Source organism: Dipodomys spectabilis, unplaced genomic scaffold (genome assembly GCF_019054845.1).
Source record: "Dipodomys spectabilis isolate Male_0828 unplaced genomic scaffold, ASM1905484v1 ptg000772l, whole genome shotgun sequence".
In the NCBI taxonomy this organism is placed as follows: Eukaryota; Metazoa; Chordata; class Mammalia; order Rodentia; family Heteromyidae; genus Dipodomys; species Dipodomys spectabilis.
Genome location: NW_024871449.1, coordinates 398,489 through 425,425, shown reverse-complemented (window position 1 = coordinate 425,425; position 26,937 = coordinate 398,489). Strand labels below are relative to the sequence as shown.

At 49.5% G+C, this 26,937-nt stretch overlaps 1 protein-coding gene across 1 annotated transcript in view; it reads right to left on the bottom strand.

The window, feature by feature from the left end:
• Positions 1-26,937, bottom strand: part of Nphp4 (nephrocystin 4) — a 95,976-nt gene that overhangs the window by 65,164 nt on the left and 3,875 nt on the right. Inside the window, exons 2-7 of the mRNA XM_042672807.1 lie at positions 25,678-25,848; positions 18,558-18,713; positions 9,747-9,919; positions 8,263-8,327; positions 5,445-5,600; positions 1,969-2,105 (exon numbers count right to left, since the gene is read on the bottom strand). Coding sequence (XP_042528741.1) covers positions 1,969-2,105; positions 5,445-5,600; positions 8,263-8,327; positions 9,747-9,919; positions 18,558-18,713; positions 25,678-25,842 — 852 coding nt within the window. The 5' untranslated portion in view covers positions 25,843-25,848. The remainder of the gene's footprint in view (positions 1-1,968; positions 2,106-5,444; positions 5,601-8,262; positions 8,328-9,746; positions 9,920-18,557; positions 18,714-25,677; positions 25,849-26,937) is intronic.

Sequence of the window (26,937 nt, the reverse complement as noted above, 5' to 3'; positions counted from 1 at the left end):
TGTTCATGTACGACCGTGCTGTCAAAAGTGGGAAGAGTTAAAGTCCCCACCGTGCCCATACACCTATGTTACTAATAACTTGCCAACCTCACAGACAACTAGAGTGGGAACCAACACATCCCATTACTCGCTCTCATGACAACGACATGTCACAACCCCCATGGGCCAGACACACTAATGTATACTGCATGATGTGTGCACAGCAGCCCTATCCCTGTGGTACAGGTACTCCCTAGGAGGGCAAGGGCAGCCCTGAACAGAGAGGAAAGCAAAGTGCTCCAGGGAAGCAGAGGATGGTGGGAGAGGCCTGGTGAGAAGGAAGGTGACATGACCTGTGGCATGGCCAGGGGCTCCTGGAGGGGCACTGAGATGGGCACCGGGACCTGGAACCTAAAAGAGGTCACAAGAAGATCTGCAGGCAAAAGTCCAGTGGTGAACCGTATGTCCAAGGCCCAGAGGCCCAGCAGGAGTCCACATGAACAGGTCATGGTTGCAGCTCAGAATGAGGTCAGAAGAGCAGCAAAGACCAAGTGCCACATGTCTCCTTCACTGACGGCGATGCCTGTGTCTGTTGAGGGCAGGGAGAAGCCAGACTCCACAGAGGTTTCAGACAAGGAAGCTAGCTGGACTGATGTCCCTGAAAGACCACTTTGACCAGAGTGAGTATGGTGTTCTCTGGGCCCAGACTCTTCCCTGAGCATGTCCTTACCCCAATGTCCAGAAGCAAAAATTACAGACTCAGCCAAAACCAGCCACAGTCACCAACGGAGGAAGGTAAACACTGTAACACAAAACTTTCCATGCCTGAGGGCCCAGAGCAGACAGACACACAGCCTCTACAGCAACAAGGACAGGCAGGCTCCACACCCTCACCACCTGACCCCAGAAGTCACGCCACGTGAGCAAGATTCAAACTCTCCCCAAACCCCAGTGAGTACATGACCATCTGCCTGGCCTAGGATGGCTGATCTAGGTAGACCACAGGCAAGACAGCAGAGCGCCACGTGGTCTCACCCTCCAGCAACAGGACAGGTGGAGGATAACGAGCAACCAAAAGGACACAGATATCGTTAGGCCTCCGTTACGCATTAAATCTACTATGGTCCCCTTAGCCACAGCAAGTCAAATCCGTTTCAGTAATGGAGGACCTCACGTGACACGGCAAAGGCTGTAATTCAGAGAGGCAGCAAGTCCTCAGCTGACCTGCCAGCTACCCACACACAAACAGGATTTTACTTCTTGCTCAAGATCACACTATTTAAGATACACACAGAAAAGGATGATAATGGCCCAACTAAGTGCAACCCAGAAGTCAGCCCATCAGCAGAAGGGACACACACAGAGCAGCGTCTCAATCACAAGTGCCATGCCTACGGGGAAGAACTGAGCTGCCTGAAGAGGAGACGGGACTGAGACTGCAGCCACCTCCTGAAATGAGCCACCCACCCTCAAATGTCCATTGTAGATATGGGGCATAATCTTTGGTGATATGATTTCTTTTTTTTTTTGCTGGTCCTAGGGCCTGAACTCCAGGCCTGGGTGCTATACCTGAGCCCCTTTGTGCTCAAGGCTAGCACTCTACCACTTGAGCCACAGCACCACTTCCAGCTTTCTCTGAGTGGTTTATTGGAGAGAAGTGTCTCATGGACTTTTCTGCCCAGGCTGGCTTGAAATCACAATCCTCAGACCTCAGCCTCCTGAGTAGCAAGGATTATAGGCATGAGCTGGTGATGTAATTTATTTTAAAATGAGGACTGGTTTATGATCCTTCCACATTAACATCAGTGCCTCAGGATATCAGCACCTGAAATCATGCCCCCCCTTCCAGCATCTGTGGAGGTCTTGGCCCAGGAGGAAACAGGTCCTGGAAGACTTGCTGACTGTAACAATTCAGAGACAAAAAGAATGTCCCCATCAGCCAGAAAAAGGGAGGAAGGAGTGTGTTCTGTCCCAACTATGCTATCATACCTCCCGGAAGTGGTCGCTGATGAGCAGCTCCAGCAGCTCCCCCTCAAACTTCTCCAGGGAGGGGGCCAGAGTGAAGGAGACAGCATCCAAGTGCAACGTGATCGGCTTCTGTAGGCGAGGCTTCCTCAGGGCGTCACCTGAAATGGGGAGAAGACTCAGGAGAAGCAGGAACAGGGCACCCTCTACACGCATGCACACACGTATGTGTGTATACACACACACACACACACACTCACACACACGGCTCAGGCTGAGCACGGGCAATGGGTCTTACAGGCGAGAAGGTAGCAGAGGTACACCAGAACCTCGGCAGGCCAGGCTGAACCACTCTCCTTTCAACATTGGTTGCCCATCCCACTGGCAGTCAAAACTCTATCTGAACTTCCTCCAAGAAATTTTCCTAAGCAAGTCCCTGAAAGAACACTGAGTTCGGGAGGAAAAGCTGTGCCGAGTCCCAGTGCACATGCACCTTGGACTGCTTGGAACACACAGGAAAGCACATGTGCACATGACACCAACAAGCAGAAACAATGATGGGGCTGGCAGCACAAGAACGGAGTCCTGTCCCCTCCAGGAGCCTCTGTGGGGCTTCAGGGTACAGGGGAGGGCAGGATCCAGGTGAAAGAAGCCCTTCCCCGTAGGAACCATGGGGTCGTGGGGAAGCCTGTGGGTCTGCCCTTCATTCTCGGTACTATATATCACACTTCAATCCTCTCTACACAGCCCCAGCACTCCCTGCTTTCACATGAGACGCTGAGATTAATGTACGCCTGTCCAGGCACCTACGATTCTCTCTTACCATCCCAGTTAGTAACAGCCACAAGCCCGTGGCTGCAACTAAAGGAACAGAGAAACCCGTGGGACCTGCAGGTGGCCTGTCACCTGTCTCCACCTGAAGGTTCAACCACCTTCACGTATCACCTACAGGCTGGTGACTAAGCCTTTACCACATGGGAACTCCAGACCCAAACTCCAGTGCCCAGGTTATGAGGGGCAGCTAGCAGAACCCTGGGGCATGCCAAAGGTCCAACAGGGCTCCCCTAGCTGTACAACAATTGACCCAATCTCACCACTGGAGAGTTAACTTCTAAAAGCCACACCTCTTCTGTTTCCAAAAATAATCTAGTCTCTGTACATCAGTTTTCCTAGCAATGTTTTTTTTTTTTTAATTACTGAGTTTGGGGTTGGTTAGGTGATGTGCAGACTCACTGTATCAAACTATAAAAGTGATGAAGGAAAAATAGTTACATTTAATCTCTTATGTTTCCATACTTAGTCCTTGGCAGAAACTCAAGGACTTTCAGAACATTTGCCTGCTTTTTTCTTTTTCTAGCCTTATGCTGAAAATACCTAGACACAAAAACATTCATTGGTTTTCACCAATACTATTCTGATATAAAAGTATATATAAAAGTAAGTTAAATAAGATTATGTCTTTGTTGCTTTGTATGTTCCTCCTTCATGGTATAACCCCTGCTTTCACTATATATGATGTTGGTATATGTGGAGGGGAAGGGAAAAAACAAATCGTTAAAACAGGGATACAGGAGGACCCATTGCAACAATGAAATGTACAAGTCATTATGTCAAAAAATGAACTTTACAACTTTGGTAGGGGGGACGGCAGGGGAGGATGCGAAGGGATGGGAAGGGAGGATGCGAAGGGATGGGAAGGGGAAACAAAGGAGGAGGTTACAATGCTTAGTAAGAAATGTACTCATTATCTTGCCCATGTAATTGTAACCCCTCTGTACAGTATTTTCACAATTTAAAAAAAGAAAAAAAGTAAGTTAAGCCTAGCGCTGATAGTTCACGCCTGTAATCCCAGCTACTCGGGAAGTTGAAATCTGAGGACCACAGTTCAAAGCCAGACCAAGCAGGAAAAGTCCAAGACACTCGTCTCCAATTAAGCACCAAAAAAGCCAGAAGTGGAGCTGTGGCTCAAGTGCTGGAGTGCTAGCCTTGAACCAAATGCCTTTGCCCATGGACAGTGCTCCAGCACTGAGTTCCAGACACAAAAAAAAAAAAAGAAAGTTAAAATGAACATTTTTAATTCTATTTACCAACAATTATCTTTAAACCACTTTCTAATTAGGCAAGTTTTCTATAACTTGACCTGCGTATTGATTTTTCAACTTGTTTTTAGTTGTTTTCTTGCTGTGGATTGAATGCATGGCCTTACTCATTCTAGACAAGTGCTCCACCACTGAACAACATCCCAGCCCTCAACTCTGCTTCTTGTACTTTTTATTTATTATACAAGATAGTGGATTTCACTATGACAGTTTCATATTCACATATTACACACTTGCTTCATACTCACTATCACCTACTGTCTCCTTCCAATAACCCCATTCTAAAATAGTCCTCCTTTTACTTTCACGCCTTTGTTCTAAGTCTAGATTCTGCATGAGAGAAAATGTGACATTCGCCTTATTGCACTTAACATGATGACCTCAAGTTCCAACCAGTTTCCTCACCACGGTATTAAGTCACAGTAGCCAAGAGATGGAGTGACCCGGTGTGCATTCACAGATGATTGGACAGGCCAAATGTGGTCTAGCTGTCCAATGAGATATTATTCAGCTTTAAAAAGGAAGGAAATAGCCAGACGCCAGTGGCTCACACATGTAATCCTAGCTACTCAGGAGGCCAACATCTGAAGATCGTGGTTCAAAACCAGCCCAGGCAGGAAAGTCCGTGAGACTCTTATCTCCAATTAACCACCAGAAAACCAGAGGTGGTGCTGTAGCTCAAGTGGTAGAGCACTAGCCTTGAGCTGAAGAGCTCAGGGACAGAACCTAGGCCCAGAGTTCAAGCCCCCCGACCTACCAAAAAAAAAAAAAAAGGAAGCAAGGAAATTGTGACTCCTGCTACCATAGGTGAATGATTTAGACATTCCACAAAGGGAGATAAGCCAGTTGCAAAAAAAAAAAAAAATACTACAGGATCCCACTGCTCTAAGGGGGTCTAACTGCAGTCTCTCAGGTGACAGCAGGCTATGTGCTAGGGGCTGGAGAAAGGGGATGGGCTTAGTGGATACAGGTTCATCTTGAGAAGATGAATAGTGGTGGGCACTGCCTAAACAAAATGAATGGGCTTAATGCCCCAGAATGATCCACTTTGAAATGGGTAAATTGTTAAATGTTACATTAAATACATTTTACAACTAAAGGAGATACTAACGAAGCCACAACATCATGGCACAGTCAGTATGAGAAAGATGCTCTATGAATGCGTCTCTGCAGGAAAGACAAAGATGTGTGAGGCTGTGATATATTCTTGCAGTAGGGACTGGGCAACAGCTTCCACTGCGGCCTTCTCTCCCCTGTGATCACTCCACTGGCCATGCTGCTAGCAATACAGGGTGCACAGCCAGCCTGGCCACCCCCAACTTCCCTGGAGGAGCCCACACTCTCCAAGATCTGACCCAGAACTAACAGATTCACAGTGGAGAGGATCAAAGCAGGCCTTACCCATGTCCCCATGCGGCGGCAGAAGGCCAGGAATCTGTTGCAGACCAGACACCAGGAGGTTCTCAGGGAGCAGGTGGAAGGCAGGTTCCAGGGCCGGATGAGGCCTCAGGGTGTACAGCAGGCTGCAGGCCTCCACCACTGTCAGGTGCTTGCTCTCTAGGGGAACACCATGTGCCAGCTGAAATCCAGGGCACTTCTAGTCAAATCAGCCAAGAAACACAAGCTGAACAGAAAACTCCACAAACTGAAAACTTGTGTTCCTAAAGAGAGTGAGAACCTGCTCTGCGAATGCAGTCCAAAAGTAATAGGAACCCAGCCTAACAATCCTGTCTAAATCTGCAGTGGCAAGCTGTGGTTCAGTCTTTGTGTGTACCTGTTTAAGACAGGGTCTTGCTGTGTTGCCTATGCTGACCCTCGAACTTGTGAGCTCAAGCAATACTTTCACCCTGACTTCCCAAGAAGCTGGAACTATAGGTGTGCCTGGCTCTGCAATTGTTCTATTGTCGTTTTGTGCTAGTCCTAGGATTCGAACTCAGGACCAAGGCCCTGTCCCTGAGGTTTTGTGCTCAAGGCTAGCATTCTACCACTTGAGCCACAGCTCCACAGCATTCTAGTGATTAAAGATAGGAGTCTCATGGACTTTGCTGCCCATGCTGGCTTCAAAGCACGATCCTCACATCTCTGCCTCAAGAGTAGCTAGGATTACAGGCATGAGCTACATGCCTGTAACATACCCTATCTCTCCCTCCACAGGATGAGCAGAGTCCTGTGCAGTTTCCCTGCACAGGAGAGACACTCTGCCCCCTGGCTGCCTTCCTAAGCCTCCACTGGGATCCATCAGACCCCACAAAGGAGCAGGATGTGGAGACAGTGTCAGAGAGGGAGCCATGTCCTCAGGAGGGCCAATCCTGGACTGATGCCCAGACACACAACACACAGCCAGCTTTCCTTGGTGCACAGGGACAAGGTCTAAACACAAGAGAGATCTGGGCAAAGCCCTGGTGGGAGGAGTAGCCAGGAAGAGGTGATGTGGGGGGCGCAGGAGGACAGAAGAATGTGACAATCCTCACCCTGGCAGGCATAAACTCCCCTGGACAGAGGGCTCAGCAGGGAGGAAGCAGACAACAAAAATGGGGTACAGAGCAGGCAGCTCAGAACTACAGAGCCAGAAGGAAGAGGGAACCACACGTGTGCCCTCTCTACATGCCCACCTCAGCCTGGACCGACTCTCTCCAGTGAGAATGACCATGCCACCTCCCAGGCTAACCGGGGCCAGGTCTGGCGCTGGGGCCGGACTGCAGAGCGCTAAGATCACAGATTCATCTCACTCACTGCTGCTTCCGTAAAAAACAGACTAAAATGTGAACTACTGCGGTCATCAGAAAGAGGAATCAATGAACACTGTCCTTTTAATACTTAACAACTCTAAACACAGGCTCTGTTTACTTTAAAATACCCCTTAAAGGCATTTCACCTGTGTGGCTGGCCAGACAGAACACTGGCAGCTCTGAGGAGAGCAAACGAGAGAAATTTAGCAAAAGAACAGCTACTCGGAGGCTCAGGCCAGGCTTCCACGTCAGCAGCCCACCCCAGCTGCCAGTGTCACCTGCCTCAACCCTGGTCCCGCCTTGACCCTGGCCTCTGCAGAGCCACCTGAGCCACTGTGGAGAGGACGAGCCAAGTGTGGGACAGCAGGTCAAGGAGAGGGGTTGGATGTTAAGGGAGAAGCACACGTGGACAGTGAGGGAAACAAGGGGCAAGACCAGGTGCAATGTCAGGTGTGCACCTGTACAAGCTACAGGTGAGGTGGGGGGCCTCTCAACCTTTACACTTTCTCAGACTTCTGGTATTGTGAACCCAGAGAAGCCATTGAGGCCATCGCCATTTCCATCTACTTGCAGAGATGTGAGCAGAAGGGCTACTAGTGAGAGGCTGCCCTTCCCTCCCTCCAGTCCCTCAAGTCAGGAGGCCATGGCCCTCCTTAAAGGCCCTGAGTCTAAGGATGCTGCAAGAGAGAAAGTCTCGACTAATGATAATTAATTTCAGCTAAAAAAAAATAAATAACCTAAGACCTAACGTTTTTGAATAAAACTGTCCCTGGCTGATAACTTTCCTATATCAAATTCAGGTGGGCAGGGGTTGGGCTGTGACATTTTAACACAGGGCAAGGGACATACACATTCCCTTCTGGGACACATCTTCAAGGACAGAGGGCCGCTGGCCCAAGCAAACCTACCTCATACCACTCTCCCTGCCCACACCACCCAGGGTAGGTCAGCATTGGCACTGGGCCTCTAGATGCCCTTCCTGTCCACCCCACCCCACAAGCCCCTCCTGCCATGCTCCAGTGGAGGCAACAGAGGGGCCAACATGCCTGTGGCTGCTCAGGAGGTGCTGCCACAGAGAAACAGCAGGATCCCCCAGCCTGGGGCAGGCCAACCTGACAGGAGGCCATAGGGCCTCCACAGAACTCTCCCCGTCGGTGGGCACAGCTGGGGAGGCTTTGCTATGTTGGCAATATGCAGTGACTTCACAGTCAAAGTTTTCCTGGTCATTAGTGGTGATAGGCAGAAACTGCTTCATCTAGGGAACAAAGCCATTATCCTCAAGGCACCCTAGGGCCACATCCCTCCCAAGCTCCCTCACAAAACTGTACCCTCCTTCTAGGCCCATGACATACTTATCTGTAATTACTATGTAACTGTGCTAAGCTAATGAAGACTGCACCAGGAAAAAAACGTCAGGGTAGGACTGAAGAGAAGAACACTGGCAAGCCACAAGCCCACATAGGGCTGTCAAGGCCAGGCCGGACCCTTACGCTCTACAGGATCCTGGAGAAGTGGGTGCAGGAGGGCTCTGGGGGTGCCATGATACAGCCTCAACCTGGAAAAGAGAACCAGAAGCAATGTCAACTTCCCACATCTGGTATTAGAGAGGAGATGGAACCCTGCCCCCACTATCCCAGGCCTCCCAGCGCCTTCTAAGCACTGCCAGTTCCATCCTCTGAAGAGAATGGGGGTAGCAGTCTGCCATGCTGCAGCCCAAAAACTGAGAGCTAGAAAAGAAGACCAAGAGAAGTAACCCAACTCTGAAAGCCACAGGAAAGAACACGGCTGGGCGCTGTAGCCCATGTCTGTCATCCTATCTACTCAGGAGGCTGAAATCTGAAAATCACGGTTGGAAGCCAGCTTGGGCAGATAAATCTTCAAAACTCTTACCTCCAATTAGCCAGCAAAAAAAAAAAAAACAGACTGAAGGCATGGCTCAAGTGGCAGAGTACCAGCCATGACCAAAAAAGCCAAGTGAGAGTGAAAGACCCAGACTTTAAGCCCCAGTGCTGGAGGAGGTGGGGTGAAGAAAGGTCTGTGGGATGTCCATGGCAGTGGGAGTCAGGTTCCCACCCAGGGATGACGCTGTCTCAGTGCTCCCCGCCTGTGCCCCAGTGAGGAGCACTGCCCCCATCCAGGTGTATGGGGAGAACACAGCAGCTTGAAGTAATTAATCCTCAGGGCCAAAGAGTTCCTCACTCCAGGTGCTGATCTCCAAGAAACCAGACAAGCTGCTTCTGCTCCTGGATCGTCCACCCCAGGAATTCTACTGCACACATTACACTGGCTGGGGAGATTTTAGCTGACACACCTGGACAAGATTGCTCCTGGCACATGGTGTGTGGAGGTCGGAGATGCAGCCAGCACCTTGCAAGGCACAGGACATCCCACAGGGAAGAGTGATCAGCCCTAAACGTCAGTGATGCAGGACCATGGGTGATCTGTACAGCCTCAACATAGCCCTGCACACAGTAGGTGGTCAGCCAGCATCTGCTGAGTGAACACTGGCTGCTTCCCGGGCACCTGTGTGAAAACCACACTACTGAGCCCTCAGCAGTCCTGAGATGCATACCAACAAAGCTGTGTGTGTAGGTCAGAGAGATGAACCTTGCGCTTAGGATCCCACAGGGAACAAGTGACAGAGCAGGAAACTGCTCCATGTGCATCCTACATTCAGTGCAAGGCTCAGAGCTAAGGCCAGGTTTCACTCTAGACTGAGGAACAACTTGGCTTTCTTAGAAGTGAAAGAAGGAAAAAAAGGGGGCGGGGGAGGGGGGTTAGGGGTATGGATCAACTGAGAGCACCTGCCTGATAAGTACAAAGTCCTGAGTTCAAACTGATAAAAAAGGCAAAATAGTAAAATATCCCGTGGCATGGCTGTTATGAAAACACAACTGTGATAACAAATTAAGGCTTCCTATCACCACCAACAGGAGGCTGGGAAACGCCCAAGCACAGAAAACTAGGTAGGCACCGTTTGTCCTGGGAAGCAGAGGTAGGCGATTCAGGCTTGTTGCTGAAGATCCGAAGAATTCCAAACCCACATGACAACATCTGGACGGTGCCATCTCTCCTCCTGCCTTCAATGACCACTTCTACCACAGCAACGATGTTCGGGTGGTTTAAAGACGTATGGAAGTAGAAGGGCTGTAAGACAGACAAACAAGCTGGATGAGCAGAGCCAGGCGATAGACCCAGCGCTCACAGCTGCAGAAGAAGCAAGACCCTGTCATGTGCACAATACAAGGGCAGAGAACCCACCCTGTACCCTCCCGTGGACCACTGCCCTCCAGCCAGATGTTTGAGAAGGTGGCACTGTGAAGTAATCCCGTGGGGCCAAAAAGCTTCTTACTGCAGGTGCTGATATCCACGAATAGACAATCTGCTTCTGCTCCAAGGGCTTCAGCCCTGGGAATTCTACTTCCATCTATATCAACAGAACCCAGAAACTCTAGGAAGAACAGCTGGCCCAGCTGTGCACTGCCCTAGGGGTAGGTAAGACCAGGCAAGTGCAGAATACACCCATTGCAAACATAGCCATCCACTCAACATCTTATACCCAAGCCTCAGCTGAGGCGTAAGGTTCATGAAGTTCCATCTGAACTAATTGTGCTTCAATTAAGGAGGATCCTGAGATTTCTTTAGTTGCTAAGGAAATTCAGAGTTCAATGTCTTTCGTGATGAGAATTACCTTGAGATCTTCTCATTAGCAGATTTCTGGGGGATCTAAGCCAAGTAGATGATACTCAAATTGATCTTAAAAGGTCTTCCAGCCAGGTGCCGAGTGTTCACACCTGTAATTCTAGCTACTTGGAAGCCTGAGATCTAAGGATGGGGGTTTAAAGCCAACCTGGGCAGGAAAGTCTCCAATTAACCACTAAAAAGGATAGGGAATGCGGCTCAAGCAGTAGAGCACTGGCCCTGAGCTTTTTTGCTCAAGACCCATGACCAGCACCAAAAAAAAAAGCAAAAAATCTTCTATTTGCAACCTTTCCATGCCCAAATGCAAACACAGGATCACTGACTCCAGCTGTCTCCCCCAGCCGCACTCCCCACTCGTGGGAGAGGAAGAGTGGGAGGTGAGCCAGTTGAGGTAAATCCATCTCCCAGGAACACAAGCACTGTCCTTCCACTCTGCTCCTGTTTTTCTGCCTCATTCAACGTACCACACTTGTTTGTAATTAAAAGCGACTCAGTGTCAGGCACAGAAGACAGAGGTGGAGCTGAGGGTCACATCTGCCAGTCCAGGACCTCAGTGTCCATGGCAACACATGTGGAGATGACTGAGCTGGGGCACAGGGGAGCGGCGTGGTGTAGAGCCACCAGCTGGGCCCGGAGACCACCCCAGCAGAGAGGTGGGGCAGGGCCCACCTCACCATGATTAATCCCCCTGCTAATGAGTCATTTCCATGTTGTCACGGAAGAAGCGGTTTACTGTAATCGCAGACTGTCAGCCCAGGATAACAGAGGGACACATTAAAACATCAGCCACAAGACATAAATCGTTATTCTATTATCTTTTATTGCAAAATGATGAAATAATGACCACTTACAGCTGACAGGTGGTTGGACTGAGAAAGAGTTATGTTTCTGTGTCCAGGACTGGGGAAGTGTTTAAAAAGCCCTGCTGTGAGGCTGAGTCTGCCATGACTACACCTTTCTATTTATACCTGTGCCCATTGGCTCTGTGAGCGCTGCCCACTTTTTCTTTGGGCAGTAAAACAAACATTTAAACTCTGCTAGGAAGCAGCAAGTATCTCTCAGCCTTGCAGTCACCTTGAAACTGCTGTTTGAAAACAGGAGGACCAGATGCTCAGGGATGTCCCAAGTACAAATTTATGGATACTTCCTCACCTTCATTTACTATCAGAAAGAACTGTCTTGAGACTAGGAGAAACCTTCAAAACAGAGCCCAATTACTGTGCATCTCAGCCCGGCAAGCTGTTTCATGGGCAGTCAGGGTCCCCTGGAAGCAATGCATACTGAAAGAGGATTCAAGTTCACGTCGGTATTGGTACTGATTGAAAAGGACATAAGTATACGTTTTTCCAAAATCAATTTGATGTGGGAATGGCACCATGGTAAAGGATTCATGAGGAGCCTGAAAAACACAACCCATTCTTGAAGAAGGTCGAGGATAAAGACCTCATGAAGGGTACAACAACACGGCTGTGTCCAGAATGGCCTTGAGAGCGTGCTCAGCTCTCTCCAGTACTCATCCAGCAAAGTCATCTTTGCCAGGATCACCTGTGCCTAGGTGCCCCGCCCCATCTCCTGGCATGCAAATGAGCTCGGCTAAAATTCCAGACAGCCTGTAGCTGATTGACACCTGTAACCAGACCTTCCACCTAGAGAAATTTAATTAACACCAATGCCATACGTTTTGAGAGGAAAATTCTAGGCCTCACCTGAAATTGCATAATTAAAAGTTTAAGTCAGGCCATCAAATCCCTGCAGAGAAGGCCACTCAGACAGAAGCAGCTCCCCTTCACCCCTGCATCACACTTCACCAGTCTGCCCTGGGTGAGTTCCTCCCTGACAGGATAAACAGATTAATAAATCATTTAAATGCTCCAGGCCTAATGCCTTCATCTTCAAAAACACAGACACATTCGCCTCAGGACAAGGCTTCCATTTCTCACCCACAATGACAGGACTGAAATTGGCTCTGCTGATGTGACACCACACCTGGTGTCTCCAGCTGATGGCCGGCCCACTGTCCTGCCACCTGCTGACCTGTGCCCACGAGGCCAAGGAGGGATGAGTAGAATTGAACTCACTTTAAAATAAACCTTTCGATAACCATCTTTAAAATATTTAATAAAATAAATCCTTAAATAGAATATCTTCAGGAAGGCAAATAAGCAACAGATACTTCCCACAGCTTCTATCTACCTACTCATCTCATACCTGGGTTCAGACAGGACCTGCCCTGGCTGTCCAACACTGACAGCCCACACAGTGCAGCCAACTCTGCTGAGCCCAACTCTCCTCTGGAACATTCAGAGTCTCAAGATCCAAATGTGGAAGCTTTTGGGGGGCAGAGGAATAGGGGGATACCCATGGCATTGTCACAATGATGAGGCCAGCACTTAAGAACTCACCGGAGAACAGAGACTGATCCAGCCTCAGTGGTGCAGATGGAGAAACCCTGACCTACAGGAATTACACAAACTTTAGCCCTAGCTGAAAAGATGGCATGTGATCACCTCCATCTCTGTATATCCAGCTCCCAAACAGCGTGGCACACAGTAGGTGGTCAGCCAGCATCTGCTGAGTGAACACCCACTGCTTCCCAGGTACCTGTGTGGGAACCAAAGTACTGAGCACTCAGCAGTCCTGAGATGCATACCAACAGAGCCGTGAGTGCAGGTCAGAGAGATGAGCACCATGCCTGGGATCCCCCAGGGGACAAGTGACAGAGCAGGACTCTGGTTCACATGCACCCTATCTCCAATGCAAGGCTGGTGGCCAAGGCCAGTCCTCACTCCAGCCTGAAGGGCAACTTGGCTAACTTAGAAGAGTAGGTAAGTAGACCTAGTTAGAACCCAAACAAGAAATTCCCACAGGATATTGTTATGAGCACATGACAACAAAAGAATCCAAAGTAAAGCTTCCCACTGTCTCAGCAATTCAATCACCATTCAAGTAGATCCAACACTGGAAACAGCACCAAGACATCATTTCTGTGAAACCACTTCCTGTCATGGCCCCACTTCCAGCTGAGAGCCAGGTGAGGTTGCTAAGTCAGGGGAGAGCATCCCTCCAGAGGTCACAGGGCATTCAGACAGGTGAGCAGCCCCATGGAAAGGATGCTGCAGCCTCTGTGCCTGTGGTTGTCTGTATCAGAATGTGTGTGAGTGCGCATGGGCATGCACACGTGCATGGGCACACATGCACGCACACGCACACATACACACACACAGGCACACGTGAGCAGCATGGGGCTGTGGGAGGGTTAACTGCTCATACCAGAATGAGGCTGATTAATCCAGGCTTTGGAAGGGCCTTCAGGGGCTTCATTTGGATTACACGGTTTTTCTCTGACAGCACCCACTTTTAAAGGGGAGATTACATGGCTCTCATTACTCTGTGCATAAGAGCCATTCAAGACTCGCTTTCGCACACTTCTGTGAAGGGGAGGGGACTTCTTATCACATTAGTGACATCTGAACCGGTTAATGTGAGGACCGCCCCCCAGGGACCCTGCCCTCCCCCCCCACTCCTGAAACAGAGGAGGAAAAGCAAGCCTGCCATGCAGGTGAGGGGTGGGTAGACATGGCAGTCGGCTAAGGAAGACTTTGGGAGGAATTATGCACATCTCCAAGAGAAACTATAGAAATCACTGTACTGTGGCCTGCAGAACTGCTTCTTAAAAAGATGAGTACTTTTTTTATATGTTAAATGAATTATTGTCTCAGAGGAAGCGAAAGGCAATTCCTCTCCACCAGGGAAGGTCTCTGAGGAGAGCGCAGAATTCTAGGCTCAGAGCTGAGGGAGATCTGGGTGCTGCCTGCCTGGGCCCCACAAGGCAGAGTCCATGAAAGGGATTCGACCAGAGCCAAGAGATTATCGCTTATGAAAACCCGGACTTGAGTTCAAGGCCTCCTGAGTTCAAAGTCTTTTCTTGGGACAGAGTTGTGTGCAGCGATAAAATGGCATCTTCTCCCTCAGCCACATACACAGGGACAGCTGTGAGACCCTGAATGCAGCCCCCTCAAACAGGCAGTTCACCCACCACCCAGAAGGCGTACTTTACACCTTCTGAAGGCGTGTGTCCAGAGCAGTCAGTCAGCACAATGCAATCACCACACACACACACACACACACACACACACACACACACACACACACACACACACACACACACCTGCTGATGGAGGCTCACCCTGGGAAGGCATGTCAATCATGTGTGAACAGTGACATGTACAAGAACAAGCTCACGCACACTCACACAGATCTAAGGGGGGCTCTCTCCAATTAACTAAACTTCAGCCTTTTATATACCCTGAAAGTGGTATATAGAAGGGGAGAAGGGGAGAGGGGGAGATGCTGCCTAAAGGCTGCTGGGATGGAGTCATCGCCGGGCCACCACTGGCCTCTGCTGCTCGCAGTGAGCATAGCAGCTGGGGAAAGGCAGGTTCCGGAAGCAAGTGTGGGCTCAGGCATCCCCTGCATGACTTGAAATGCTGCCATATTCTCTACTTCAGCAACTGCACGATTGAAGAGGGCAGGCTTATCCAGAAACTTCAGGGACTGTGCTCCTCTTATCCCCCCACGCCTCCTACTGCACGGCCTCAACAGCAGGCAACCACGATGGTTGCCAGGCTGAGCTGGAGTGGTTCTGACAGACACAGTGATATCCCACTGCAGAGTCAAGGATATCCCAGCCCAGGAACAAATGGCTGAAATCTTGGTTTTCCTTGCCCAGGTCTGAATCATGGACTGAAAGGGCCCAACCACTACAGGGGCAAAGCAAGCTAAACTGTGACTCAACTTTCAGGGCCACAGAAGCCAGATCCAACCTGAGGGCACAGATCCAACCTGAGGGCCAGAAGCAGCATTGGTCCCTGGTACCCTCGTGTTAACTGGTGGTCAATTTGGTGACCTCCAGGACCAGGAGACAGAAGGGTCCACTTCACTTCCGACCTGAATCCTACTTGAGTCAGAATCACTGGTGGGGAACACAAGGTGGACACTGTAGGCATGGTCCAGCTACCTCGAAATACAGAGCTACAAAAAGGCTTGGGAGAGCCAGGCACCAGTTGCTCATGCCTGTAATCCTAGCTACTCAGGAAGCTGAGATCTGAGGATCATGGTTCAAAGCCAGCCCAGGCATAAAAGTCTATAAAATTCTTATCACTAACCAGCAAAAAGCCAAAAGTAGAGGTGTGGCTCAAGTGGTAGAGCACCAACCTCAAGCAGAAAAAGCTAATGGACAGTGCTCAGGCCCTGAGTTCAAGCCCCAGTAACAGCACCAAAAAAAAAAGGAAAAAGGAAAAAGGACTGGGAGGGCTGCATCAGGAACCTCAGTGACAAAGCAGCTGGATCCCCCAGCTGCTTTCCCTCCCTCCCCTCCCTTCTACAAACACTCCCTAGGTAACAATGGCACAGTAACATGAACCAGGAGACCAGAAGGACAGCAGGACACTGTTGAAATCACAGCTGAGAGTAGCCCACCCGGCTCAGCCACCAACACACCAGCCCCTCAGTGTCCTCCCCTTTAAAATGGGGACATGAGACTACGGGCCTCCACAGGATACAGGACAGGATCAAACAACATAAATGTGGCTCTAAGCCACAGAAGTCCCTCCCCAGGGAAGGATGGCTGTCCTAGCCACCAGCATCTCCGTTCATCATACAAACTGTCACAATGTGGGGCACATCCTAGACAGAAAAAAATCACAAGAGATGAACCTCCTAGATGGCCACCCCCAAAAGGCAGCAGAGCCACAGAGGCTCGTCAGCAGCAGCAGTATCAAGAGACTCAGGACATGTCACAGGCACAAGGCGATGCGGTGCCTACGCTGAGTCAGCCTCGAGGGGTCGCGCGGTGCCATGTATACCATTTACAACGTGGAATCTTGTCTCTCCAACACAAGGGCCAGGGCGACCTTTAGGAGGCATTTGCATAAGCTGTCTGACAATCTTAATGTCAGACACATTTTCTGTTCCTATGATATACACTTTGCCAGGCTCTGTTTAATCTTCCTGACCTCCAGGGTGCAGCTCCCTTGACAAACCATGTTAAATCAGGGGAATTGCTGAGGTAATCCATGCCAAGACACACACACAATCCTCAGGCTGGGTGACAGCCAAGCACAGAGGGCTACATGTTCACAGCCAGCCTGAGCCTCAGTGTTGGCTACAGCCACAGCAGCCCTGGCACAGAAGAACCTCAGGGATAGCTGCCCGGAATGATGACTCAGGGGACAGCTGTGGTCATCTTCACACCCACTGGCACACCAAAACAGCCCAGGCCCTCCAAGTCACCTCAGGCTCCCACCTGTACAAGTTAAATCATAGGAGACCCCCTATGCTCAAACTTGGACTCCCCACTGGGGCTCAGGGGTAAAGCAGCAGACAGTGCCCAGCTCTTAAAGATCCTACCATCTCCCAGGAGGATCCTGCAAGACCTGACCAAGGAAGCCCTTCCTGACCACCTCCCCAACCCACCGGCTGCCACACCAGCCTCTGAGCCCCTCAACCCTAACACTGTAAGAAAATATCCCCAGCCCTGCTCAGCCCAGGGCCCAGCCTCACAGAGGCCCTCCTCCATGGCGCTGCCTGCAGCAGCCAAGCTCCCGTTCTTCTGCTGGTCTCCTGAGAACATGGGTAGCAGTGTTACCTGCTCAGCATCTCCCCAACAGACCATCAGCACTGACAGGAGAGAACCTCCTCTCTCACCCTGGTGCCTGGAAGGTAGCCAGCAGGGGGCACTGACCTCAGGCCTGGGCACTTGGGGTAGCTGCCCAAAGGGGGAACAGTACTGTCTGCAAGGTGGCCTACCACAATGTTACCTGGGCCTCCCCTTCCCCCCCACTCTTCCCTACGCCCAGGTTACTGCTCAGTCTGGAGAGCAGAGGCATGGGGTCTGAGTTCACACTGCGCCACCTTCCGCCCACCCAGGTAGATCACACTCCCAAGTCTCAATTTCACCATATGTGATGGTTAATGCTGACTGCCAACTTGAATGGAGTGAGAAGCACCTGGGACGCAGGCTGGCAATACTCACGCCATTTGAGCCCAGATCACACCCCATGTGCCAGATGCCAAGGCTAGAGCCACAAGATTTAGGGTTTACACTGCTGGATTTCATTCTTGCTTTGGTCCAGACTTCTTCCATTCGTCCCTTTTGGAATGGGAATTTGTACTCTGCCACTGTATATTGCAAGTAGATAACATGTATTTTTTGTATTTTATGGGACTCACCGCTAAGAGTGTACCTTGAGCCTCAGTAGATTTGGACTTGAGCTGGGGACCCGCATGGAACAAAAGGTCAGAAAGGAAAAGTCAGCAACCCACGCTTCCTCTCCCTATATCCTGATAGCCATAAATTAGGGCCACATGCTCTCCCCACCATGACGTCCTGCCTTACCACAGGTCCAGAATCAGAGCCAAGAAGTATGGACTGAGCCTCTGACACCATGAGCCAGAATTCATCTTCCTCCTCTCAGCGGCATCCCAGGTATTTTGTCATAGCCAAGAAGAGAACCTAACACAACTTCTATTTTAAAAAAGAAGGTGGTCATTGGGTGCTGGTGGCTCATGCCTATAATCCAAGCTACCCAGGCAGCTGAGATCTGAGGATCATGGTTCAAAGCTAGCCTCTTATCTCCAATTAACTACCAAAAAAAAGAGAAGTGGAGCTATGGCTCAAAGTGATAGAGTAGTAGACTTGAGCAAAAGTTCTAGGAAAATGTCCCTAAGTTCAAGCCCCATGACAGACAGAAAAAAAAAGAAAAAGAAAAAGAAAAAGCAGGAGGGAGGAAGGGATGAGAAGGAAAGGGGCAGTGATGGCAACAGGTGAGAGCAATAACTTCCTAAGTTTGTCCCAAGGTTCCTTGAAGGTTATGAGACCATGGCAGACATTTCCATCTGTTGGGGAACAAGGTGCCCACTGTGAAGACAAGCTCGTGGTGACAGGTCCTGAGGCTCCGTGACATCCCTACAGGTCTTAGATGCCTAGTCCTCTCAGGGCTGAGGACCCACTCCCTGAGCTACACATCCGAGGACCAAGCTGTGCCCTGCTGCAAAGCAGTCTCACCCCGCCAGCAGGGCCCACCTCATTGAAGACAACCCTGGGCGGTTGCCTGGAGAGCTGCTTGGCCGGCGTCACTGTGCTCTTCCACGTCCTCCCAAAGAAGTGTCGGTAGGTGACATCAAAGAGGGACACGCGCAGATGGCATTCAATCTCCGACGACACCACCTCTGGTACTCCCTAGGAGACAGCAGGAAATGAGCCCTGAGGAGCACAAAGCACTGCAGACCACCCTGGAGAACTCTGGGTCATTCAACATCCACCCGGATTTCCCTCAGGGAACTACCTCCCCCACAGCCATTGGTCTTGGTGAGCTATAAAACACAAACACACATTGATCAAGATACGTTGTGCTCACAAACTGACATGTTGAATTGAAACTTCTTTGTATAAGTATTTGGAAGTTATTAATCTTAAATTTTTAAATAAAAATAAAACAAAAACACAATGCTCCACCTTTCCCTTGCTGATCAAGCCTTAAAGCCTCCTGAAACAGACAAAGCTTAAAATATACCCAGAGCCACCAAGACAGAAGAGGACCTACACCAGAATTCAGGCCGGGACCTGCTGACAGCGACTCTTGTCACTAGGTGGAGCCAAAAGGTAAGGGAGAACAAATCCAGGTGACATCACAGATACCCTGGATCAAACCATACCTGAAGCTTATTATAACAGTGGATTTGTCCGTTACATGGCCTAGTAAATCACCACTAGGCCATTTGGGGTGTATTTACAAACAAACTCTTCCTGATAGATTCAGAAGCTCCTAAGTCTTCAATTTGCCAAAATTATTCTGGAGTGTTATTAGCAAAGGAAAAGCAGATCTTTGAGACTTGAGAGACCCTGGCTATACACACACACACACACTGGGCAACCATATAGACAAAGCCTTTCCCTGCAGCTTTGGCTACACACACACACACTGGGCACACACACACACACTGGGCACACACACTGGACACACACACACACACACACACACACACACACACACACACACACACACACACACACACACACACACACACACACACACACACACACACACAGGGCAACCATATAGACAAAGCCTTTCCCTGCAGCTTTACCTCCAGTTCGTTACTGGGCATGACCTGTAATGGCCCAGTCCTTAACCAAGACAGAGTCCTGTGCTGTTCTCTCATTCACTCACTTAGCATTCACCAGCCATCTACTCTCTGAATCTACATTGTGCCAGCACTGTTGCAGGCACTTAAGATACAAGGGGACAAAGGACACAAGATCTCTGTCCTTGTAGGGTCTACAGAAGGAACAGGGCCAGAAGGGACGGGTGGGTCTGCCATCTTGAACAAGCCAGGGTTGAGGCTCTGGGAGAGTGACATCTGCGGCCACACTAAAGAGAACACAAGAACCCCAGGATGATGAGCCAGGAAAGAAGAACAGCAAGATCCAGGGCCCTGGGGCAAGAACTTGCTCAGAGACCAAAGAGAAGCGTTCTGATTACTTTTAGCTATGTGAACTGTACTTCCTTATTTCCCATATCCTCCCTAGTCTGGCATCAGCAGCCTCCCTGACAGGTGGAATGGCCCGCAGGGCTAATTCCCAGAGATGGCAAATGGCTTTCCCATGAGAATATCCCTAATTGGCAAAGTCACCAAAGCAGAGATCTTGTCACCCACACACTCTCCATCTGGCTCTCACGCTCCAGGACTGCCCTGTTCCAGGACCGGAAACCAGGCAGCAAAGGGCAGCACCTGCATTTCAGAGGCCACTACAGTTCTTCAAACTGGCCAGTCCTTGGCCTGCTTACCCTGGAGGGTCACCTTACCCAGAGGGGCTCTGTCCAGCCCCTCCCAGGGAACCCCCAGGGAGCCCTGCATGGTCCTGCGTGGTCTACCTCCATCCCTTGGGACAGTAATAAGCATCTTTTCAATGACTGCTGTCTCCTGATCTTATGCTTCATCAAGCCTGAAGAGAAACAAAATCCCAGATATTCTTCCAGAGACACACAGGGCTGCAGCAGGCCAAGCGAGGAGAAGGAGCCCAAGAGCTGAGAGCTGAGGGATGCAGAGCAGTTCTCACAGGCCTCACAGAGGCCAAGGAGAAGCCAGGCTGCAGGAGAAGCCAGGTGAGACGCGATGCAGAGCTGGCCTGATCTGATTCAAGGTTGTAAGAAAAAGACTGTCAATGTGGACGCTAGATCTAAAAGACACTGGGACATGATGAATTATACAGGACTCTAGGCATTCACACACACTGAGACCAAAGGAGGATACTCCGGGGCTGGGAAGGTGGCTCAGTGGTAGAGCACTTGCCTTGCATGCCTGAGGCCCTGGGTTCGATTCCTCAGCACCACATAAGCAAAAAGAAAAAAGCCAGAAGTGGCGCTGTGGCTCAAGTGGTAGAGCGCTAGCCTTGAGCTGAAGAGCTGAGGGACAGCGCGTAGGCCCAGAGTTCACGACCGGACCCCCCCCCCCCTCCCCGCCACAAAAAAGAGGATACTCTTAGGAGAGGAACACAAAGCACAATGCATATGTGCCTCTGATCATACAAAATAATATTTACTGAAATGAATTCTAAGAAATGGAAACAAAGGGTTTTTTTTTTCCTTTTTTACTGTTTTCATTATCTTTTCTTTTCTTTTTGTCTTGTTTGTATGTCTTTGGGAGAGTAAGGGGAGGCACAGAAATGGAAGGACAAATGCAGCAATGGTACTCAATAAACACCATGCTGAAAATGAACTATACAGAGGGGAATGTGGCTTAGTGGTGGAGTGCCTGCCTATGAAGCCATGAAGCCATGAAGTCATGGGTTTGACTCCTCAGTACCACATAAACAGAAAAAGCCTGAAGTGATGCTGTGGCTCAAGTGGTAGAGTGCTAACCTTGAGCAAAAGAAGCTCAGGGACAGTGCCCAGGCCCTGAGTTCAAGCCCCAGGTATGGAAAAAAAAAGAAAAGAAAAGAAAAGAAAGAAAGAAAATGAGCTATATAACTTGTAGGTGGGGATGGAAGGGAAAAACAGGGAGAGAAGGAAGGGTAACATTGTCCAAAGAGAAATACACTTTTTATCTGACTTGTGTAACTGTAACCTCTGTACATCATCTTTTTTTTTTTTTTTTTTTTAACAGTCGTGGGGCTTGAACTCTGGGCCTGAGCGCTCTCCCTCAGCTCTTCAGCTCAAGGCTAGTACTCTACCCCCTGAGCTACAGCACCACTTCCAGTTTTCTGGTGGTTAATTGGAGATAAGAGTCTCACGGACTTTCCTGCCAGGGCTGGCTTTGAACCGTGATCCTCAGATCTCAGCCTCCTAAGTAGCTAGGATTACAGGCGTGAGCCATTGGCTGGCTTTGAACCATGATCCTCAGATCTCAGCTTCCTGAGTAGCTAGGATTGCAGGCACCACCACACCTGGCTCATCTTTATAATAGCAATTTTTTGTTGTTGTTGTTCGGTTGTGGGGCTTAAACTCTGGGCCTGAGCGCTGTCCCTCAGCTCTTCAGCTCAAGGCTAGCACACTACCACTTGAGCTACAGCGCCACTTCTGGTTTTCTGGTGGTTTATTGGAGGTAAGAGTTTCACACTTTCCTGCCTTGGCTGGCTTTGAACCACAATCCTCAGATCTCAGCCTCCTGAGTAGCTATGATGACAGGCGTGAACCACTGGTGCCAGGCAAAAAGAAAAAAATTGTAAAGACTGTCACTATAGTGTAAAGGGCGGGAGTAGAGGCCACCACCTCATCCAGGCAGGAGATGAGGACAGTGCACTGGCCAGCAGGAGACTGGCACTTCAGGGACCTTCCCAAAGGATGAACTGTGTGACTACAGTACTAGGCTAGACGCAGAATCTGAGGAGCAGAGAGGAGGTGACTAGAGTAACAGGCTGGAGACAGAACGGCTGGGGGCTGGGTTTGCCCAGCCTCCCACACACCCAGCTCTAAGTCTCAAGGAGAATTTCATGCTGTCTGGAGCACTGGGAGAGGTGATGGCATCTCCAGGTATGGGAAGGATGGAGCAGTGCAGGTCTGGGGAGCAGGGACAGGAGAACAGAGTTGTTCTAGTCAGTGTTGCCTGGGACACCAGCAAGAAAGACCACTACTTGCTGCCCCAACACAGCTCCCCTTCCCTCTGCCTCACCCTCGACCCTCTACACACGTGCCAGCTCCCCCACCCCCAAGGCCGATCAGCCCATGCTCTGCCCTGCTTGGCCTGCTTGCCTTGTATCTCCCAGTGACTGTCCAGCCTGTCCAGTGGCTCCCAGCTGGAGAGTGAGAGTGGCATTCCTGCCATTGGCCTCAGAGCCACCAAGCACTGAGCAGATGCGCGGCTGCTGCTCCAGTCCCCTCCCTCCTCGCTGTCCTCTGGGAAGGTTATCCCCAGACGCCTTCCAGAGCACCAGCTCGTACCTGCCTCTCCACCTCCAGGTTACTCGGTACCCAGATCTCAGAGAAGTTCCCAAGTCAGTCTCCCCTCAGGACTAAAGAACTCAAGCCCCACTTTTGTGTCTGTGGGATGGCAGGACCTTCTTTCACCCCCAATGTTAGTCATCTGTCTCTTTTCTCATTTTTTTCTCTCCATCCATCTTGCTAGGGGCTTATCAATTTTATTAATTTAAATTTAAAAATCTAACCCCTAACTCCTTTGCTTATTTTCTATTAGCTGTCCTGTCTGTGAAGACATTTGTTATTTCCTTTTTTTACTTAGTGTCTGTTCTTTATCTAGGTTCCTAAGGAGGAAGCAAAGATTTTACATCCCTCATCTTTTCTAATAAGGCTGTATAAATCTATAAATTCCCTCAAAGGAATGCATTCACTATAGCTAATTTTCAAATTTCATTATTCAATCCAAATTACTCTCCAATTTCTGAATGAGTTCTTTGACCTATGGGTTATTTGGCAGTGTGTTAATTTCCTACTATATGAGGATTTTCTAGGTCTGTTAATATCGATTTCTAGTTTTAATACCATAAAGCCAGTGGACACAGTTTCTAATTTCAGTTCTTGGAGATTAACTGAGACATTTTTATAGCCTGGCACAGCTGTCTGGGGTTTTGTGGCCCATGTGTGTCTTACTTTTGTTGGTGAGAGAGCTGGGTTTGAACCCAGTCTTCCCAAAGCATCTTCCAGCTGGAAAGGGGGGTGGGAGGGGGGGGCAGTAGCCCAGGGCCCTAGGGCCCAGCACAGGTCATCCATACCTAGGGACTGCTGTGTTCGCTTGCTCATCATTACCTTGAACTCTGCCTTGTCAGACATAACATGAGGTATGCCTCTTTACATTTAGAACTCAGGACCCATTTTTTTACTTTAAACTTATTTAGGTCTTTATGTTTCAGTAATTTTTTTGTCAACAACATAGAACAGAGTCTTAAATAATAAATTTTATTTTTTTTTTTTTATGATTGCATTTTGTAACTCTTTCCGGGTTTAAATAATAAATTTTAATATGGAACTGAGAACAGGAATTCCACTTGGGGGAATTATTCTACAAATATATGTGAATGTTAAAAAAAAATGTAAAGGAGGTTATTCTCTGAGGCAGTGTCTGTAACAGAATATACGGGAGAAGTCTAAATGTTCATCCCAAACCCCTCGGTAAATGAGCGATAGCCCATCCACACGGAAAACATGATGTCATCTTGAGAAGTATGAAAATGCTTCATGTAATAGGATGAACAATCCACAAGATGTATTACCATTGAAGGGAAAAAAAAGTCAGGTGCAGAACCAGTTCTAGTCATCTACTATTTACGTGGCACATAAGTGTCCATGGAGCTGGGCATGATGGGATCTACCTGTGATCCACCATGCAGAGGGGTAAGGCTGGACTTTCAAGTCAGAGGCCAGCGTGAGCAACAAGACTCTATCTAAATAAATTAAAAATAACAAAAACATGCCATGTGGCTTTATTTATTGTACTGCTTTGCTGTCACACTAACCATACCTAGGTGTCACATCCGTGCCTTGGAGACACAGTGGGATGAGTCACCTCCCCTGTGTTCCTTATGAATTCTGAACTATGTGAATTACATTTTCAAAAATAAAATTTAGGGGAAGGAGCGAGCTGGGAAGGTGGCTCAGTGGTAGAGTGCTTGCCTCCAATTCCTCAGCACCATATAAGCAGAAAATGCTGGAAGTGGCGCCGTGGCTCAAGTGGTAGAGCGCTTGCTTTGAGCTGAAGAGCTGAGGGACAGCGTTTAGGCCCAGAGACTGGCAAAAAAATAAAAAATAAAATAGGGGATGGGGGCACGGCTCAGGTGGTAGAACACCTACCTAACAATAAAAACCAAAACAAAATAAAATAAAACCAAACAAAATGAGAGGCAAATTTTCCTTCATAAACTTCCTAGGAAAGAAAAAAAAACCTGTCAAGTATCCTGTGGGCTCTTGAAAGAAGGGCCAGTTCAGGGAAGGGCCAGCTTTGTAGGAAGCCAGGGCTGGACTGGAGCTGGGCTACCATGGGCACCCTGTGGCCACAGGAGTGTCCCGTAGGCACTGCACGGCGGCACAGCTTGTCCTGTGGACTCCCTGGCAGCTGCGGGCAGGAGCGATCTGAGCCCAGACTGGAGTGTGCAGCGAGAAGTGGGACCTGCAAGCACCAGGACTCATACAAGCCATGCATGAGCTTCCAAAATGTCCAGTTTATAGCCCTCCTTGAAGGCTGAAGACCTGCACAAGGCCTCATGTACACACATGCAGGCTGCTTGAACTTAGGGCCTGGGCACTGTCCTTTAGCATTGTCACTCAAAGCTGGCACTCTACTACTCAAGCAACAGCTTCACTTTCAGCTTTTGACTGGTTGATTGGGAGATAAGAATCCTGTGAACTTCCCTGCCTAAACTGGCTTCAAATTACATCCTCAGCCTCCTGAGTCACTAAGATTATAGGCGTGAGCCAGTGGCACCCAACACAATGCCTCCTCTGGCTCAGAAATCAGGCCATTTGGGTTTTTAATTGTCCCACCATCAACAAAAGGAAACCCTCTCTAGTGTGAGCTGCTGACCGTGTGACTAAGTCCCACTACTGGTACTAATGGGCCTCTTCACTGAGTGCTGCCAAGGCCCAGGCAATGGGTATGACAGTGAGACTCAGGAAGATAAGTGGAAATCAATATGCTCACTGAAGAACCATCTTGGATGAGAGCATTTGATGGTAAACAGCAAATTTCATTACCTGTTTTATTAGCGGCCCGTCCAGAAACTTCAGGACACACTGAAACGCTGTGGACTCCTTCAGAAGCTGGCGTGCCCTCTGGGGGTGAGGAGGGACAAGTGTGTTCTGGGCAAATGTCCTGTGCCAGTCACTCATCCTGCCCATTTGAGCATCCCTGGCCTCCATGAGGACCTGCACCAAGCGTGTTTAAAGAAGAAAATAGCTATCAAGTTCACAGTCTTTCCCAGAGGAACCTCCACTCTTCAAACCCCTCCCTCCAAACCCCAGCACAGTGGCCTGCACTTAGACCAGTAGCCACACTACCTCCCTGGGAAATGTGCCCAACTTGTCCACACATCCCTCACAGGCCAATCAGAGTACAACTGCCCTGGCCTCAGTGACTAGTTTAGGGATGGGTATATACAGGGCCACTCTGTACAGTTATACAGGTTGAGCACTGCACAAAAACACCAAAGATAAGTGTCAAGTACAATTCTAACCTGGGACTGTCTTGATGAAGGCCCAGCAAGTGTGACTCAATGAGCACCAAAGAGACGCAAATCTCAGGGCCTTTGCTGGTTTCACTGAGACAGAAAAACAGGCCCTGAAACAAAGGCTATCAGTCTGAAGTTGCTAGGGGACACTCTGGAAATAGCTACTTAAGATACATATCAAGAAAAGGAGCACACAAAAGAAGGAGCCAGGGCAATGGGGCTGGCTTAACAGCAGCCTAACTGGTCACCCAACACAGACTGGCTACAGTCTCTAGTTGCCAAAGGTGGCTGCGAGCAAGTTTTAGAATTCCTGCCTTCTTAGGCACAGGGCTGGCCCCTGACAGGGGGAAGGGGAGGCCATCTGACCCCTTCCTGCTAGAGAGGATTCCCACGTCTTCCCAGATGTCTCCTTTGCTGACCACAGTCAAGACTGGAGCCTCAGCAGGGCACCGGTGGCTCACACCTGTAATCCTAGCTACTCAAGAGACTGAGATCTAAGATTCAAGGTTCAAAGTAGCCCTGGCAGCATAAAGTCTGTGAGCCATTTCTCCAATTAGCCACCAGAAAACTAGAAGTGGAGCTGTGGCTCAAAGTGAAAGAGTGCTAGTCTTGAGCAAAAAAGCTCAGGGACTGCCCAGGCCAACTTCAAGTCCCACAACCAACAAAATAAAACTCTGAGCCTCAACAAGAGGCTGAGATCTCGGGCACCAAAATAGCACGCAGGAGGAAGGTGTAGCTCCTGGGACAGCAGCTTTCTACTGCAGCTGGGCTCCAGGAGGTCAGAGTT